This window comes from Salvia hispanica, chromosome 6 (assembly GCF_029641045.1).
Source record: "Salvia hispanica isolate PSC_SH4W2 chromosome 6, Shi_PSC_v1, whole genome shotgun sequence".
Taxonomy (NCBI): Eukaryota; Viridiplantae; Streptophyta; class Magnoliopsida; order Lamiales; family Lamiaceae; genus Salvia; species Salvia hispanica.
In genome coordinates, this window is record NC_142697.1 from 24,553,230 (window position 1) to 24,569,918 (window position 16,689).

At 36.5% G+C, this 16,689-nt stretch overlaps 4 protein-coding genes across 7 annotated transcripts; 3 read left to right on the forward strand and 1 right to left on the reverse strand.

Annotated features, from left to right (window-relative positions):
* Positions 1 to 901: 901 nt before the first annotated feature.
* On the forward strand, positions 902 to 2,689 carry LOC125205523 (uncharacterized). Its single transcript, XM_048104524.2, has 3 exons — positions 902 to 1,189; positions 2,076 to 2,149; positions 2,381 to 2,689. Exons 1-3 carry the CDS (start codon positions 965 to 967, stop codon positions 2,457 to 2,459), a joined length of 378 nt encoding a protein of 125 aa, XP_047960481.2. The 5' UTR covers positions 902 to 964; the 3' UTR covers positions 2,460 to 2,689.
* A 785-nt stretch (positions 2,690 to 3,474) lies between these two features.
* LOC125207182 (phosphate transporter PHO1 homolog 10-like) lies at positions 3,475 to 8,635 on the forward strand. 2 transcript variants are annotated; one of them, XR_016133020.1, is made up of 15 exons: positions 3,475 to 3,801; positions 4,367 to 4,940; positions 5,435 to 5,500; positions 5,608 to 5,911; positions 6,001 to 6,049; positions 6,183 to 6,254; positions 6,385 to 6,514; positions 6,636 to 6,756; positions 6,841 to 7,099; positions 7,184 to 7,288; positions 7,379 to 7,423; positions 7,520 to 7,672; positions 7,773 to 8,007; positions 8,127 to 8,273; positions 8,348 to 8,395. XR_016133020.1 is itself a non-coding variant. In XM_089061972.1 (15 exons), exons 2-15 carry the CDS (start codon positions 4,382 to 4,384, stop codon positions 8,469 to 8,471), a joined length of 2,403 nt encoding a protein of 800 aa, XP_088918098.1. In that variant the 5' UTR covers positions 3,480 to 3,801; positions 4,367 to 4,381; the 3' UTR covers positions 8,472 to 8,635. The 2 variants fall into 2 exon arrangements, 1 of the variants encoding a protein (XP_088918098.1); XM_089061972.1 differs by having other exon boundaries at positions 3,480 to 3,801; positions 7,773 to 8,051; positions 8,137 to 8,273; positions 8,348 to 8,635.
* On the forward strand, positions 8,346 to 12,056 carry LOC125205641 (uncharacterized). Of its 3 annotated transcripts, none has more exons than XM_089061975.1 (3): positions 8,346 to 8,395; positions 9,485 to 10,056; positions 11,203 to 12,056. In XM_089061975.1, the coding sequence occupies exon 2, from the start codon at positions 9,559 to 9,561 to the stop codon at positions 10,051 to 10,053; it is 495 nt and encodes a 164-aa protein (XP_088918101.1). In that variant the 5' UTR covers positions 8,346 to 8,395; positions 9,485 to 9,558; the 3' UTR covers positions 10,054 to 10,056; positions 11,203 to 12,056. The 3 variants fall into 3 exon arrangements, with proteins under 3 accessions (XP_088918101.1, XP_047960656.1, XP_088918100.1); XM_048104699.2 differs by lacking the exon at positions 11,203 to 12,056 and adding an exon at positions 10,671 to 10,957; XM_089061974.1 differs by lacking the exon at positions 11,203 to 12,056 and having other exon boundaries at positions 9,485 to 10,300.
* On the reverse strand, positions 11,879 to 15,324 carry LOC125205640 (phosphate transporter PHO1 homolog 3-like). The gene is made up of 11 exons (XM_089061973.1): positions 14,705 to 15,324; positions 14,205 to 14,562; positions 14,006 to 14,126; positions 13,803 to 13,932; positions 13,601 to 13,721; positions 13,254 to 13,512; positions 13,071 to 13,175; positions 12,803 to 12,997; positions 12,433 to 12,711; positions 12,208 to 12,344; positions 11,879 to 12,118 (listed from the first exon to the last, which is right to left on the reverse strand). Exons 1-11 carry the CDS (start codon positions 15,279 to 15,281, stop codon positions 12,019 to 12,021), a joined length of 2,382 nt encoding a protein of 793 aa, XP_088918099.1. The 5' UTR covers positions 15,282 to 15,324; the 3' UTR covers positions 11,879 to 12,018.
* Positions 15,325 to 16,689: the final 1,365 nt, after the last annotated feature.

Here is a 16,689-nt window from a genome sequence, read left to right on the forward strand (position 1 = left end):
AATTTAATAGTAGTACTAGTATGATTGTAAAGCTATACATATATACACATGGTTTGCTTAATTTGTGGCAGTGAAAACGGATAAAGAATAGTGCAGTCCCCCTTTTAGTAGATAAAGAAGCATACAATTGTAGTACTCCCTCCGTTCCACAGTAATAGAGCCGTTTCATTTTGAGCACTCATTTTGAAAAAATAATAATAAATAGTTAAAGTGGAGAAATAGTAAAGTAAGAAAGAAAATATTATAGATAAGACTCTTCACTACATTATTTTCTCTCTTACTTTACTCTCTTTCCACTTTAACTATTTATTACTATCATTTTTTCAAAACGAGAGTTCAAAACGAAACGACTCTATTACTATGAAACGGAGGAAGTAGTATACTTCATAAAGATAAAGCAAAGGAAGATGCCACAAAATCTTCAACTGAAGAAAAAGAAACAAAGTTGTTTATCAGAAATGTGGAGAAAGCATCCAAGAAAGAATGAATAGAAATTATGAGTATGCAAGCAAGAGATCATCATATATATATTCATAAAATTTTGTGTTTTATCACTTTATGACATAACACAATGAAACATGTTGGTATATATTCAATGATCGTGAACTGCAGCCAGCTTATCTTGAAACTTGGTAGTATCACATAAACGAGAGAGAAAAGGTGAGTTTGATAGAGGGAAAACTGGAAATGATCGAGTTGAATAGTAATTCTCTTTTTTCTTTTTTTAATACTCACATCCCCCTTAATCTTTAATTTATCACATAAGTTTTAATCAGGCACAAATTCAATAACTTGAAAAAATAACTAAAGTCAGAGTTTATTAATTTAATTGGAGATATCAAATATTATTTATTGCATTCTTTGGATGCATAGAAGATTAATTCGACGTCGTTTCCAAGTCTCTCATAAACCCCCAAAACAAAAACAAAAACTCTCATTCAGTCGTTCAGTTCAGTCCATTTCGATGCTAAGATACGCCGGCAGAAAAGCGGACACAGGCTTCCGCCGTCTGGCCCACTCATTGGCTCAACCTGCGCCGTTAGCGACCGCAATCAACCACCATTTCAGTATCACATTGCCGCCGCTTGTTTTACCGGAAAATCATGACGAAAATAATAAGGGATCTCATTTTATCGATTCGCCCTTTTTCGGTGGAGCTATGGAGCTGATGGCGGTCCCCAAGAGGAAGGTCAATTTTACTTTCGTATTTGTAATTTATTGCTCAATTTTTTATTTTTCAAATAACCTACACAGTTTTAGTTTCTCTCTTTTCAGTCTGCCTTGATTTTTTTTGGCTCAAGGTTTAGCGTTTTAGAGAAGTATAGAAATGAATTTATTGAAATTTGCATAATCAATGTTACTATCAGTTCGTGTTCGGATTTGGACCTGTTAAGTTATGTTAGCTTTCGTTTGTTTTCATTCCCAATCTTGTTCATCGCCTGATTTGGATCAGGAAAATGCAAAGTGTTCTTAGGTGCATTATCAATTTGAGTTGTTGTGCTTTTATCCTGATTGTGGGGCATCAGCTGTAGCATCTATGTAAAAATTTGATTTCTGGCCGTGCATGTCTCTAATGTGAATCTGAAATACTCTCTATATGTTCATCAATTTCAGGCTTTAACTATTGTACTAAAAGTTTGTCGTTGGAACTTTTGAAGAATGAGTTCTTAAGCATTTAATAGGTAGTTTGTATTGGATGTGGCATTAAAAACTAGTGCTATGTATTTTCCCTAAATCTCTCCGTATGTCGTGAGTCTTGGGGGCTATCGTTGCAGCCATTTACAGTTCACATTCTTATGCCCTGGTTCTGGTCCCGTACTGGGGAATTGAGTACTTAATTTAAATATCTCTCTATCCATTTCCTCTCATTTTCTTTTGCTAGCCATTCGGCTGAATGGCAACACACGGCTTCATCTTTGGTACCCTTGTGCCTCATTGATCTGGTTTTAGCAGAGATTGTAAATTTCTAGTCTTTTTTCCCTTTGGCCTCTATGATTGCATGTTATTCCATGTACAACCCTCGACAATGATTCGCCTTGCATGCTAAGTAATCGAACATGAAATTCTTTCTCCAGGTTTCTCCACACAGGAGAGGTATTAGAAATGGACCAAAGGCTTTGAAACCTGTCCCAGTAATAATCAAGTGCAAGTAAGTTGTTTCTTTCCATCATTGTGGCTGCCTGCACTTTTGTAGAAGTTTGTTTTTGTGGAACTGAACTTGAGTATCCCTAAGTTCAGTTAAGAATAGCGGCAATGGGTTTCCCATTGTTGTGTAGAGACTAGAGAATGACTAAATCTTCAGACCAATAACATGTCATTTGAGATTTGATTTTCCTCTGTATTGCTTCTCCGTAGTGATTGAATGTTAAAATGTTGGCAGGGTATGCGGCCGTGTCAAGCTACCTCACTTCTTCTGTTGCAGCGGGATCAAGCCAAATCCTGAAGAAAACAACAATTAGAACTGCCTTTTGTGTTCTTGATCTGCTGCACGAATTGAAGTTTCCGTGAAATGAAATTTGATCTACTGAGCACATTGTCGCTTAGATTTAGATGTGATCATTTTTACCAGATTATGTACTCCCCTTTTGCAGTTGTTGAGCAGGATGAGGTTCTCGTCTCCGTTCTAAATAATGCTTATGTTGAATTTTGGCGCTGCATTATGATTTATAGAGGTATAGATTTTGGAAAATGATTGTATTTCATTTATTTTGGTTTTAATTATCATAATGGCGTGTGTGCTATAAACTATTTTACCAAATGATAGTGAGATTAATTACAAGTTCTACAACGGCAAAACTGATAGATCGAAAGTAGGGCTGGGAGAAAATATCAAAAAAATGATATATCTCTCTTAACGTATTGAAGAATATTGAAAAATTATCGAATTTTTGGTATATCGTACTTTTTGATAGGATACCGTATTGTAAGTTTTTGATACGATAACGATATGAATTTTCTTATATCGCGATATATCATTTTATATCGAATATACGATATATATCGATATTTTCGATGTACTGAATTATATTGAAAATCAATACATATCGAATTATCGATATATACCATATATATTGAAATTCAATACATATTGAAATTATATATTTCGATATACAGGTATTTGAACGGTACGATATTTCGGTATATCATATCGATCTTTGATATATCGTTATGAACAGTATATTGAAACTTTCGATACGATATCAATATTTTCGATACGATACATGATACAACGTTTTTGATACGATATATCGTATCGACTTAGCACTAATCGAAAGTATCATAATTACAAGTTCTACAAAGGTACTCCACAAACTCCAATTGCAATAAACTCTGTTAAAAGTTTCAAAATGGTATTGACGATGAAAGTTTAAACTATATACTTTACAAAATAATAAATTAAATATTGCATTGATTTATTTAAATACATGTATTTAAAATCCCAATCTGTGATGGAGGATAAAAAACCATTTAAAGATTTAATTAGAATTGAAAAATGAAAGTGAGGAAGATTAGATTGGAGACCGCCATTGTACAAGTTTCGAAGCTCTGAAGATAAAGTTAGGGTCTCCAAGAAAAGAATGCAGTTTGTCTGTTAGCTTCAAGTAGCGGTCCCGCCGCTGTCGACTAAATCGATGGTATACGTGTTAGCAAACGGTGGGAAGATCGGCGGTAATAATAATAATTGTATAACAATCAAATCACCATTCCCATCCACCTTAAACCAATTCATACGCCTCCTCCTTTGGCATGCATCATTCACCGAAAACACGCCCAATTCTCGAATGAACAACCAATTTTAAGGTATTTTTTATTTCTCTGTTTCGATGTTAATCTATTTGGTGGCAATGCTGAATTCTGATTGTTGCTTAGGTTTTTTGGATTATTGATATAGCAAGTGTTTTTTTGGCTCTGAGTGTTGCATCTGTTACAGGAAATGCATATACTGTGAGTCTGTGTGTAATGTGGATCATTAAATCGAATATCTACCAGTGTATGCATATTATTGTTTTCCTTTTTCTTGGAGAATCTGTAACTAATGTTTTGGCCAAATATGGGCGTTGGTTTAAGGCATGCAGGTATGGTAGGAGCATGAGATTGTTATGCTAGATGTATTATCTTCATCGTTCTAAAATTACTAACTCAACTGATCAGTTTGTGTTACTGAGTTTATTTTGTGATTAGTTGCAAAACTTCTCCTTTTGCACTGACTATGACTAAATCATTATTTTAGGTAGACTGATCTAAAGCTTTTACTAGTATATGCATAATGTATGAGCAAGTATGCTTGTGCAAAATCAACTTTCTTGTTTTCGACATTGATAAGTTTGGATTGGTGTAGCTGATGAAATGTTTCTGTGTTTTGAAGAAGACACATGCATCTATGAAATTTGGGAAAGATTTCAAGAAACATAAGGTGCCGGAGTGGACAGAGGCATACGTCGACTACAATGAACTCAAACACATATTACACAGAATACGCAGTTTTAGGCAAAGCAATCCGAATCTAGCAAGAGCTTCTTCGAAGAGATTCTCACTCAAGAACTTCAACAGTTCGAGTCTACGTGAAGCCAATATCGACAGTCATGATGATATTGAGAACCAAGTTATAGCTGTTCATACTGTTCTACAAGAGAATTCCAGAAAGTTATATAACACCAGATTGATTGTGGCCCCAACAGAAGGAGAAGGTAATGAGAGAAATTTTTTCAGAAAACTTGATGATGAGCTCAACAAGACGAACAACTTTTTTAAGGATAAGGTGGAAGAAATGATCAGAGAAGCTGCTTCACTAAAGAAGCAGATGGAGACATTGGTTGCACTAAGGATCAAAATAATTAATCCTAGCTCTCATGGATCGATTCCACTGAAGTCCGTCTGTTCGGAGATCAGCAATTTGGATCCATCGAAGATTATACCTCCAGGCAAAGCTGAAAGTATTGGTAGGTGATATGGCTAGCAAAATAGATAACCACTTTCAGTATTTAAATCCCTATTTCTTTGGGGTTAGTTGATCTTAATTATATACTTCAACTGCTTACTTGATCATAGTTGTACACCACATTATGCTTCAACTGCTTGCTTGATCTTAGTTATACACCGCTTTATGCTTCAACTGCTTTAGTTGTGTAAACAAAATGAAATCGATGGATAAAGATAGACAGGTGATTAGGCTGATCTAAATAACTATGCATAGAGGACATCTTCATGAAGTTTTAGCATTTATAAACCAAAAAGCATGTGCCACTTCATGAAGATATCTTCTATGCCCTCTGATGTGAAATATTGAATAATATTGACCTGATATGGGTCGACAATTTGACATTTCTGGGGAATCAAATTGATTATTTATGTCATGTGATTTGATTTGTTCGCTTTTATTCTGCTATAGTACCAATATTTTTCTATAATGATGCGTTTCAGTTTATATATGCAGGGAAAGTGGATAGGAAACCTGGAGGTGAAATGAGTTGTAGAAATCAGCAGCAGCATGGCTCTTCTGGTGGTGATGCAGTTCTGATCTTTACACTTCACAATCACACATAATTTGCTCATTTTTCGATTGAAGATAGTTTTCTTTTCTTTTTAAAAACTGAAGTACTATTACAGGAGCGGACTTGAGCTTTCAAGAGCAGCAATCTGATAGTCATCCTGTGGTTGATGTCCTTCACACAAATAATTCGGCAGATAGGGAAATCACAGATGAACATGAAACAACTAATTTAGATATCCTTGATCGAATAAAGATTCAAAATACATATGATAGTCCAATGGCAACTATTAAAGGAGTCTTCACTGACACCAGGGAAAAAGGTCTAAGTTACAACAAGGAAGAACTGAAGGAGGTTGAAGAAAGATTAAAGACTGCGTTTATTGAGTTCTATCAAAAGCTTTGTCTTCTAAAGCATTACAGGTACACTTTGATGATCAAAGACAGCATTGTTTTTTTCCTTCTAAAAGTTTTTGTTTCTCTTATGATGTATTTGTTGAATGAACAAGCAGTTTCATGAATATCTCCGCCTTTTCGAAGATCCTCAAGAAATATGATAAGGTTCTATAACTGGTGGTCTTATCTTTTTTCTATGTTATGGTGGCAATCTTATATTTTACACAAAAGAGTAGCAGTCCATGGTTGTCCGGATCCCTGAGTATATGTAAGCGTTCTAGTTACTTATTGCTTGCAGATAACGTCAAGGCTCGTTGCAAGATCGTACATGAAAATCGTGGATGACTCTTACCTTGGAAGCTCTGATGAGGTGTGTCTGATTCTTCGTTCTTATACAGAAAGTCTAATAATTTAATTTACATATTTAAAATATAGTAGATCTATGCTGCTTCTTGTGAAACCAGTGATGAATTTGTACAGTTTTGCTCCTATAATCCCAGGTTATAAATCTGATGGAAAGAGTTGAGGCAGTATTCATTAAGAACTTTTTGAATTCCAACCGTCAGGGAGGAATGAAACTACTTAGACCCAAACAGAAGATTGAGAGGCATCGAATAACATTCTGTTCGGGTAAGTTAGCCGACCAACATTGCACTTTGATATTATGTAGCTGAAAGCTACAAGTATTATTATGAATGCGTATCTATGAAGTTAATTGCTGTATTTGTCTTCTAATTTTTGGTGGTTCCAGGTTTCTTTTCTGGTTGTTCAGTCGCGCTAGTTGTTGCTGTTATTCTACTTATGGAAGATAGAAAACTGATGCACATAAAGAGTGCAACCTTATACATAGAAATTATCTTCCCTCTCTATGGGTATTAATATACTGCAAGCATAAATTACCTTTTTCTACGTGCTTTCTTACTATGCTACTGATTTCCGATTTAAACTCTTTGCAGCTTCTTTGCGTTTACAGTGCTACACATGCTTGTATACGCTGCAAACATTTATTTTTGGAGGCGTTACAAAATCAACTATCCATTCATATTTGGGTTTAGGAAGGGGACTGAATTAGGCTACCGAGAAGTGTTTCTACTTAGCAGTGGTCTTGGCGTGATGGCTCTTGTTACTTTCCTAGCACACCTGCACGTAAAGATGGACTCAGATACTCAACATTTCGAAACATATATTGAACTTCTCCCTTTAGGCTTAATCATTGTGAGAATATGAAAAATTTTATATTATATACTGAAAGTTTGTTGTGCTACGCCATGTGTGTTCTAATTATATGCTTATTTATAGGTTGTTCTAGCAATAATGTTTTGCCCCTTCAATTTCATGTATCGTTCAAGTCGTTTCTACCTGATAAAGTGTGTGTTTCGTTGTGTTTGTGCTCCTCTTTATAAGGTGAGCTCAACACAGACAGGTTCTGTCAATGTAAATATCATCACAGTTTTCAGTTAGTCTCTGATTTGGTAATCCAATTTTATCTTGTAGGTTACACTCCCAGACTTTTTCTTGGCTGACCAACTCACTAGCCAGGTTTCACATGTTTTGGTGATATTCGATGGTTGTGATTTCTATTCTCTATTCTGTAGGTATCTCTGTGAGCAGTTCTTGTGATCTATTTGACTACAGGTACAGGCTATAAGGAACTTTGAGTATTACGTATGTTTCTACGGTGGTGGTAGACAATTAGCTCGAAGGTTGACAAGATGCAGCAGTGATGAAGTCTATAATGCTTTCTATTTTGTCATTGCAGTTGTACCATACTGGTTTCGCTTTCTTCAGGTTCAGAGCTTTCCTTTCTCTATATCCATCTCTCTTTTCCATAATCCTCACTCTGAATGACGGATTAAACAACGGTATCTTCATTCATCCATCATTGCAGTGTGTGCGTAGGTTGTTTGAAGAGAAAGAATCGGTTCACGTATACAACGGTCTGAGGTATTTCACGACGATTGTTGCTGTCGTAATCAGGACAGCGTTTGAATTCAGAAAGAAAACAGTATGGAAAGTGTTGGCATTGCTGAGCTCAGCAGTTGCTGCTATAGCCAACACATACTGGGATATCGTTGTCGACTGGGGGCTTCTGCAGAGGCAGTCCAAGAACCCGTTTCTCAGAGATAAACTCATCATCCCTCATAAAAACGTCTACTTTGTTGCTATAGTAAACATTACACAAACTCACACTTTTTTTCTCTGCCTCCCTCATACCTTTTGATTCACATCTTTCTTGATCCACTCTGTCACAGGTTTTGGATATTTTTCTCAGATTCGCTTGGCTGCAGCTTGTCTTGATGCTAGACGTGCATTCGCTGCATGGGAAGACGGTGTCAACAATATTTTCATGCCTAGAAATTCTGCGGCGTGGGTTATGGAACTTCTTTAGGTAAATGTAGCCACTCTTGTAGCTTTTGGATATGCTGAATGGAAAGGGAACTAAGATGAGTTTGTATTGATCAGGTTGGAGAATGAGCACTTGAATAATGTAGGAAAATTCCGAGCTTTCAAGTCAGTGCCACTCCCTTTTACTTACTATGAAGATGAGGATGATAATGATAATGAAAAAGATGAAAAGGACGAGTAGATGTTGATGCTTACTTTGAAATTCTATGAATTTTGAGCACGTTTTTGTTTTTATGATTTTGCTGCGGCTATAGCCTAAATTATGAGTTTCTCTTGGGGAATAGTTTTATAATAAAATGTACTTGATGAATTAATTAATGCATCTCTTCAATGTGTTGTAATCAATCATACATGTATCTACTACTACTTCATATGAGATACCAAAATATGATATGAATTCATAATTCAGGTATGTTCCAACTAGAAAAGGTTCTAATATTGAAATACTACAAAATTAAAGGGTATATTAACTTCCAATTATAAAAACTTTTACTCAGTTCTTAAATTGCGAATAAATTCAAAAATACTGGTTTAAGTTAGTAGTATGATAATACATGAATTTTCAATTTGTTTTGATTTTACCATGAAATTAAAATCTCCCAACTTTAAAATGATGTGGAGGCTAGAAATTGCTTGCATGTTGGTATGTTAAACAAACTCATTCCGACCTCAATAAAATGATGTGTTTCTCGTGCCATTGCACTATTGTCCCCGCTTACTGGAACGAGGTCGTTTATTGTTACAATAATTTTCCCATTAAGAGGGCTATGTGTATTTAAACAACCTTAGATTTCGTCCGTCATAATTGTAAATTTAAAATTACACATAAATTGACCAGCCAAATGGTAAGTAGATCTGATATTCCACTTCTACTCACATTTTATTATAAAATTAATATATATAAGTGTACCTTATATAGTCCACTAACTTATTCAACTACTTTTATTTACGTTTTTTTAAAGTCTATGCCTATACTAAATGTGGGACGAACTTTTATTTACATTTCTTAAAGTCTACGCCTACACTAAATGTGACACTTAATGTGAGACGGAGGTGGTATGTTTCACTTATAATGGAATAGAGGGAGTACAACAAGATATCCTGGCAACAAGTTTTCCGGCAAATTTATGTTTTTCGTTTAACTTTAAATATTTTCGTCAGATATAAAAATAAAAACAGTACTGAATATTGCAGCGGGGGTTTAACAAGAGGTTTTAGCACACGCAACCGAATCCGACCTCCTCTCCGGCCGCCGCCAGTCGCTTACCATGGCTTCCTCTAACTCCACTAAACCCCACCAATCCGATTCCGACCAGCAACCGCAGATCCCCGAATCAAGAACCCTAATCCATGAAACCCTCGATCCACCAGCAGATACAAAGACTGCCGGAATTCAAGAAAATCCGAAAGCAGAAGAGACCCCTTTGGAAGATGGAGATGCGGAAGGGGAAGAAGAAGAGGAGGGTGAATGTGGGTTCTGCTTGTTTATGAAAGGGGGTGGATGTAAAGAGACATTTGTGGAGTGGGAGAAGTGTATCGAGGAAGCAGAGAAGAAGGAAGAGGATGTAGTGCAGAAGTGTTTCCAGGTGACTACAGCTCTTAAGAAGTGTATGGAGGCGCATTCAGATTATTATGCACCGATTCTGCAGGCGGAGAAGTCTCTCGAGGAGGAGGCGGTGAAGCAGTTGGAGGAGGAGAAGGAGAAGGAAAAATTGAGCGGGGAAGAAGATTCGGAGAAGAAGGAAAAGGAGCAAGTTTTTTAGGGGGTAATGTTTCAAAGAAGCTATCTTGATTTGGTGGGACTGATCTTCGTTTTTTCATGGTTGCTCATTGTCAAGATTCGAAGAAGATATTTTTTGTTTTCAATAATTAGATAGGATATTGAGCTGACCCCTGCAATCATCAATTAATTACATTGGGCATAGAAAGGAAAATTTATCATTGTATACTGCATATCACTGTGTTAACTCGTTGGATCGATTTATTTTGAGGATATTTGCAGTCTGTTTATATAGTTTGTTATGTGCTGCCTTGATATGCATGTTCATTTCTGGATATGATTTGTAAATGTGACTCTCTCTGAATAGGGAAGAAGCTTGGAAGCTAAAACGAATAGATATGTATGTTTGAGAGTTGTTTGGTTGGAGATGAATGTGGAATACTTTTATACTTTGTATCCATGAGCTTGAAATGATCATTATAAATGCATCATATGTTCAAACCTAAAGAATATAGGAGACTTCTGGAGTTCTCCTTGCACTCTTTATACTTTAATACTTTTGAGTTCTCCTTGTACACTTTGTATGAGCTTCTATATAGTAGGAGTAGTAAAGAGTTCTTGGATACTTGGAGATTTACAAATTCTAATCACTTTCGACAGATATCCAAAGGCGACTTCTGGAAGGCTGTCATTCTATCCTCATGTATAAAGGAGTTACTGTGTGCCTTCAAGATATTTAGCATCTCTAATTACTTACTTTTCTGCTTATAAGAAATATCAGGGTCTACTTTTCTTCCTCATATCACGCACTATTGAGCTTTCTTCTACACATCTCACGTCACTTGAGGGGCAGATTTATATCATGTCAATGCACGCCATTTTGACAATGGCTACTTGATACTTAGGTCTTGAATGATGCAAGGAATACAAGTGAACTGTGAAACTTTGATTGACAATCTTTATCGTTGTCTTTATGGTCTTTACAGTAATTGTTCATGCTGTAATGAAGTTTGGCAGATGTGGAGTTGGTCATTAGGAATGGATCTGTTCTTTGAAGCAGAATAAATGTTGATAATGCTGAACACCGTTGAATATTATGCAAAGATACTTTTCAATATATGGATTAGACGTTTTACAGTTACAATTAAGCATGTGTTAAAAAATCAAGGATATTACCTAATTTATGATGCAGGTGAAAAATAGCCTCCTTCGCTGACATCTCACTAAGAGTTCAGCTCAAGGTGCACTAATTTTACCATCTGAGCAGACATTTGGAGGTTCTTCATTCGAATCCACTATTGGCCATTAATTCTACCCCATCCCCTGTCATCCTGATTATGGTATTTCCTTCTGTTAAGCTTCTGCTAATAAATTGGATAAAGTATGAGGTAGTGTTCTTACTCTCTGAGTTTCCGACATATCTTCAACTTCATCAACTAAATGTGATTGTTCATAAACTGGGACCTCCTATGTTAGAAATGAATAGAGGGAAATTTTGATGTGTACTTTAGCTATCATTCCCTTTAGACGGATATCCATAAGGGTTTTATGCATTTTAGAATGCGAAAAGGAGATTCTTTGTTAACATGTTTTGTTCCTTGGATTACTTATTTTTCTTCCTTGTACTGCTAATGAAGATAGTAGTACTCCAGCCTTTCCAGTGAATCCTTCAACCTACTCTCTTTGCAAAGAATATATTGTCCACTTATCTGTATTTCTTCCTTGCAGGAAATCTAGGTAACTAAGAAATGCAGTAGTATTGTACTATCTTTATCTGTGTGTTCTTTGCTGTCATTTTTCATGCTGTGTTTAGGTTTGGCAGATTAGAAGTTAGTCATCAAGCATGGGTCTGTGCTTTGAATCTGAAATTTGTTTATAAAAACATTTAATATTATGCAAAAAGACTTCACAATATGTGAATTTTTCCGATTACAATTTGAAATGTGTAAAGATACAAAGAATAGGCCACGTTCTTAACCCATGTACTACAAATCTTGCAGCTGCATTTCTAATCATGTTTGTGTCCATCTTCATCGTAATTGAACGGTAATGGCACTGATTTGAAAGCTCGGAATTTTCCAACGTTGTTGAGATGTTCGTTCTCCAGCCTGCACATTTAAGAAACTAATTCCATTACACGTGACATATTTATTACCAGAACAAAATTCTTCCATCCAAATTTGAAGATTGTAATGACCTGAAGAAGTTCCAGAGACCGCGACGAAGGATCTCTAGAGAAGCCACGAGGGTAACCATTGTCTGCCTATGCAGTGAGAAAACGGTGATCCTCATCACAGTCTGCATCCATGCTAATCTCAGCAATACATTCAAAATCTGCAGGGAAACGAACAATATTAACTGTCAGTTACCACAGTTACTATGCACCAAAAATCTGCTTCTAGAGAATTAGTGGTGTTCTTACAATGGCTACAAAGTAGACTCTCTTGTATGGGACAAGCAGCTTGTCTCTCAACCATCTGTTCTTGGATTTGCTTTGTAGCAGCCCCCAATCTACGACTATGTCCCAATACGTGCTGAGGATCGTTGCTAAGATTGAGGTGGTCCAAGCTATGATCTTCCAGGTAACCCCATCGTTGAGTATGTAGGCTGTTCTTGCACACACTGCTAGGATTGTCGCCAGATATTTCACCCCATTGTAGCCTTGATGAGGGTCTCTTTCGTCATAGAGGCGACGCAGACACTGCAAAAAATCAAGAAACCATGAGTTTCGCAGCTGCCATGAACACTATTTTGCTCTCTGATGATTGATTTTAGATTTTGATTCTATGCACCTGCAGGAGGCGCCATACGTATGGGACTCCAGCGATGATGAAAGAGAAGGTGTTGAAAACATAGGATGATTTGCAGTTGCTTTGCCTGTGTTTGTAGTCTCCCCAACCATAGTAGCAAATGTAGAACTCTAGACTTCTTAGAGCTTGAACTTGGCTTGTTATCTGGTCAGCTAGGAAGAAATCTGGCAATGTAACCTTCAAGAATAGTATGCATCACTGTGTTAGTTTAATCAATCAATCAATCACAAGATTTTATGTTTCTTCTTACCTTATAGAGAGGAGCTAAGAGGGAGTGGAAGGTGCAGACGAGTAGAAAATAGCGGCTCGAACGGTACAAGATGTTGAGAGGGCACAGCATAATCACAACCACAAGCTGCACAAAAATATGACAAATGTTTAATCTTCAAGATATGCATATTTCATTAAACAAAACTATGGTTAAGATTATTACCACTACTAGTCCAAGAGGAAGTAGTTCAGTAATGGGTTTGTAGTCAGCTGTGATTGGATCCATTTCCATGTCGAGATTCGCAAGAACACTGGCTAGAGCCAACACACTCAAACTGAATCCAAGAAGCAGAACCTCTCTGTATCCTAGTTCTGTTCCTTCCTTGAATCCAAATATGAAGGAGTAATTCACTCGATACCGCCTCCAGAAGTATATGTTTGCAGCATACATTATTATGTGGAGAACGATGAACCCAAACAAACTGTGACACAAAATCATTCAGCTTAGTAACAAGTTTATATAAATTAAAAGAAAATGGAGAGATGGTGAAGAGGTTTGATTTTTCTGACCTATAGAGGGGAAACATGGTTTCCATGTAGATCGCTCTCCCTTGGTGGTCAAGTATTTTACGTGCACGAACGATCAGAATCAGTGCTACGATAAGAGCAACTGTGCAACCAAATAGAAATCCTGCAGGACATAGAATTCATGCATGTTATTTTTCAGTTCTGAGAAGAAAATTTGCGCTTGAGACAACGCCCAATATCTTACCCGTGGAGAATGTAATTCTATGTGTTTCCCTTTTTCTTTTAGGCCTCAAGATGTTCATTCCTTTGCTGCGGTTCGAGTTTGAGAAATGCTTGATGAAGGTGGCTTCTACCCTCTCCAACAGCTTGCTCACCTATAATAACAAAATATCCATATTTCAGATTGAATTTTACACTACAAAGGAATTTTTGAATGTTTTTTTTTACCTCCTCAGAACTGCCCAAATAGGAGTTATCAACCATTCTCATGTAAGATTTTGATGCACTTCTTTCTGCAACCTTATCATATTTCTTCATGATCTTTGAGAATGCCATAATATTCAGAAAACTGTTCCAATTGCACAAGCAGTATGTAAATTACAAAATCAATATTCACAGCCTTAACGTCTAGAAGTCATATATATACCTGTAGCTTTTGAGAAGCCTCAGCTTCAGATAAAATCCAACAAAAGCCCTCTTAAGCTGCTCTTCTGCTTTCTTCAAATTATCCTCAGTGAACTTCAAATCTGCCTGGTTAGGAAGATTGAGGAATCCTTTGATTGTCGAGCGAGGTGTTTCTTGAGTAATGTTAAACTTGACCTGTTTAAGAACCTCTAGAGGCGCCAGCCTTTTCGCCTCGGTATCATTCTTCTTCTCTTCTTGAATCCTTGCATTTACTGCCTCCATCTCAACAATTCCTTCTCTCCTACTAGCCTCTGATTTAGCAGACGGCCCGGGGCCTGGTATCCAATCCTCTTCATCTATACCAGCCATCAGAACTCTTCCTGCATCATCACAACACCCATCATTTGCACTCTCAACGCGACTTATTAGTATTCTACATGAAACACACTCACACACATCTTGTCTAAAATTCCATGAATTAGTACTCACACACACACAAAACAATCTTGTATGAAAACTCACTGCTTGCTTTGATAGCAGAGGGGCTGTTGGCAAACAATGCAGCTGAAGAAGCTGCAGTATCTGAGGCAAGCTGAGTGGTGTCCTCCACACTATTAGTCCATCCCTGTGGATGCTCCACCTTCACACGAAACGCGATCAATGCCTCCATCTGCTTGTTCAGCTCAGCAGCCTCCTTCATCACCTCATCAACTTTCAGCCTATAAAACCTCAGCACCTTATTGAACTCATCATCCAGCCTTCTAAAATACACCATCTCGTACTCCCCTCCTTCGTCTGCAGCCATCAGAAACATCGTCTCTGAACGCTCCTCGCCTTCTCGCCTCACGTTTTGCACGAGAATGGCTTGACTCTCAATGTCAGCTGCAGCCTGATGAGAGCTTGGGGTGTTCACCCTCTGTGTTAGGCCACTGAAGGCTCTGTAAAGAGTTTGGGATCGCCTCGGACCAAACGGTTTGGCCGGTCTGTTACTTTTGAAAACTTGGATCTCTTTTATAAGGCTTTTCAAGAAATTATAATCTGTGTAAGCTTCTTGCCATTCTGGCACCATTTGTGAAGCAAATTCATTACCAAACTTCATGTTTCTTTTTTGTGAGTGTGTGAGAGATTTAGTGAGTTAGCTAATGATGGACAATGCAAATATAGGTTGCAGTATATAAGAGCCGACAAAACTATTGTTCTAATTTAAATATTCAGCTGCAGAATTTTCAAATCAGGTGGTCCAGTGGTCTTTGTGAATATTCTGAGACACATACTCCTACACCTTCAATTTAATTTTGTCAAGAATACTGGTTTTGATATTGATCTAATTTAATTTATTGGTGACTTTTTATACTCAATTTAAGTTCAGTGACAAAAGTGTCATTTATGTGTGACAAATCTCGTGTGGAAATCAATCTATGCTTTATATGTGTCGTATTAATTGACCCTAATTACAACTTAATTTGTTTTAAATCAAACTTAGTAGTAGTAAAATTTACTACTACTATTGATAAATATACATGATAGTTTAAATGAAACTTTATATCCATGAGATAAAAAAAAAGATGAATGAAAATTTTATGACAAATTCACATGTTATTTTGAGCTTAATTTGAAATTATTATGTAATATCTTTTACTACTAAATTTACTTTAAAAAGTTATGAATATTTGAAATTTTCACATAAGGGTTTCATATATAATTCTCCTTCCGTCCTAAGATAGTTGAGTTATTTCATATTTTGGCAAATATTTTACCCACTATACTTTACTTCCTCTTCACCTCTCTTACTATATTCCCCTTTTACTTTACTATCTTCACTTTAACCTTTAACATACTATCAATTTCTTAACTCTCGTGCTCAAAGGAATTGTCTCAACTACTTTGGGACAGATGGAGTATAAATGAAGTAGAATCAATTTATTTTAAATTAATTATTTTTATGAAGTGATTTTTACTGAAAAATATTTAAAATATCCAATTATGCAAATGTACATTTATGCACAGACAAGAAAAACTATCAAAACGCAGATACAATGAGCCATTGACCCCAGTAATAAATTTCATTTTATCCACGTACGGTCTAAACACAACTCATGTGATAGATACAATTTCAACTTTATTGGAATTTAGAAAGTGACAGTTGTTGAGCTTGTCGTCTTCACATCCACTTGTTCATGAATTTTCAACACCAAAGCAGTACGTACGGAGTACTACTTATTTGGTAAGTGGTCAAGAGCAGCAAGATTTAAGTTCACTAACCACGGATTAAAGAAGCAAATAAGTTCACTAACCACGGATTATACTCCCTTCATTCCGTCGTAGTAATGTTTATGACGCTCTCCTTCTCCATAATAAGAGTCATGCTTATTTCACTTTTGCTTAGATAGTAGATCCCACGTTCCATTAACTTATTTCATTCGCATTTCTTATAAAACTAATACTCCTATATATAAGTGGGATTCACCTTCCATTAAATGACTCAACTATGAAGAAATTTCTCAAAA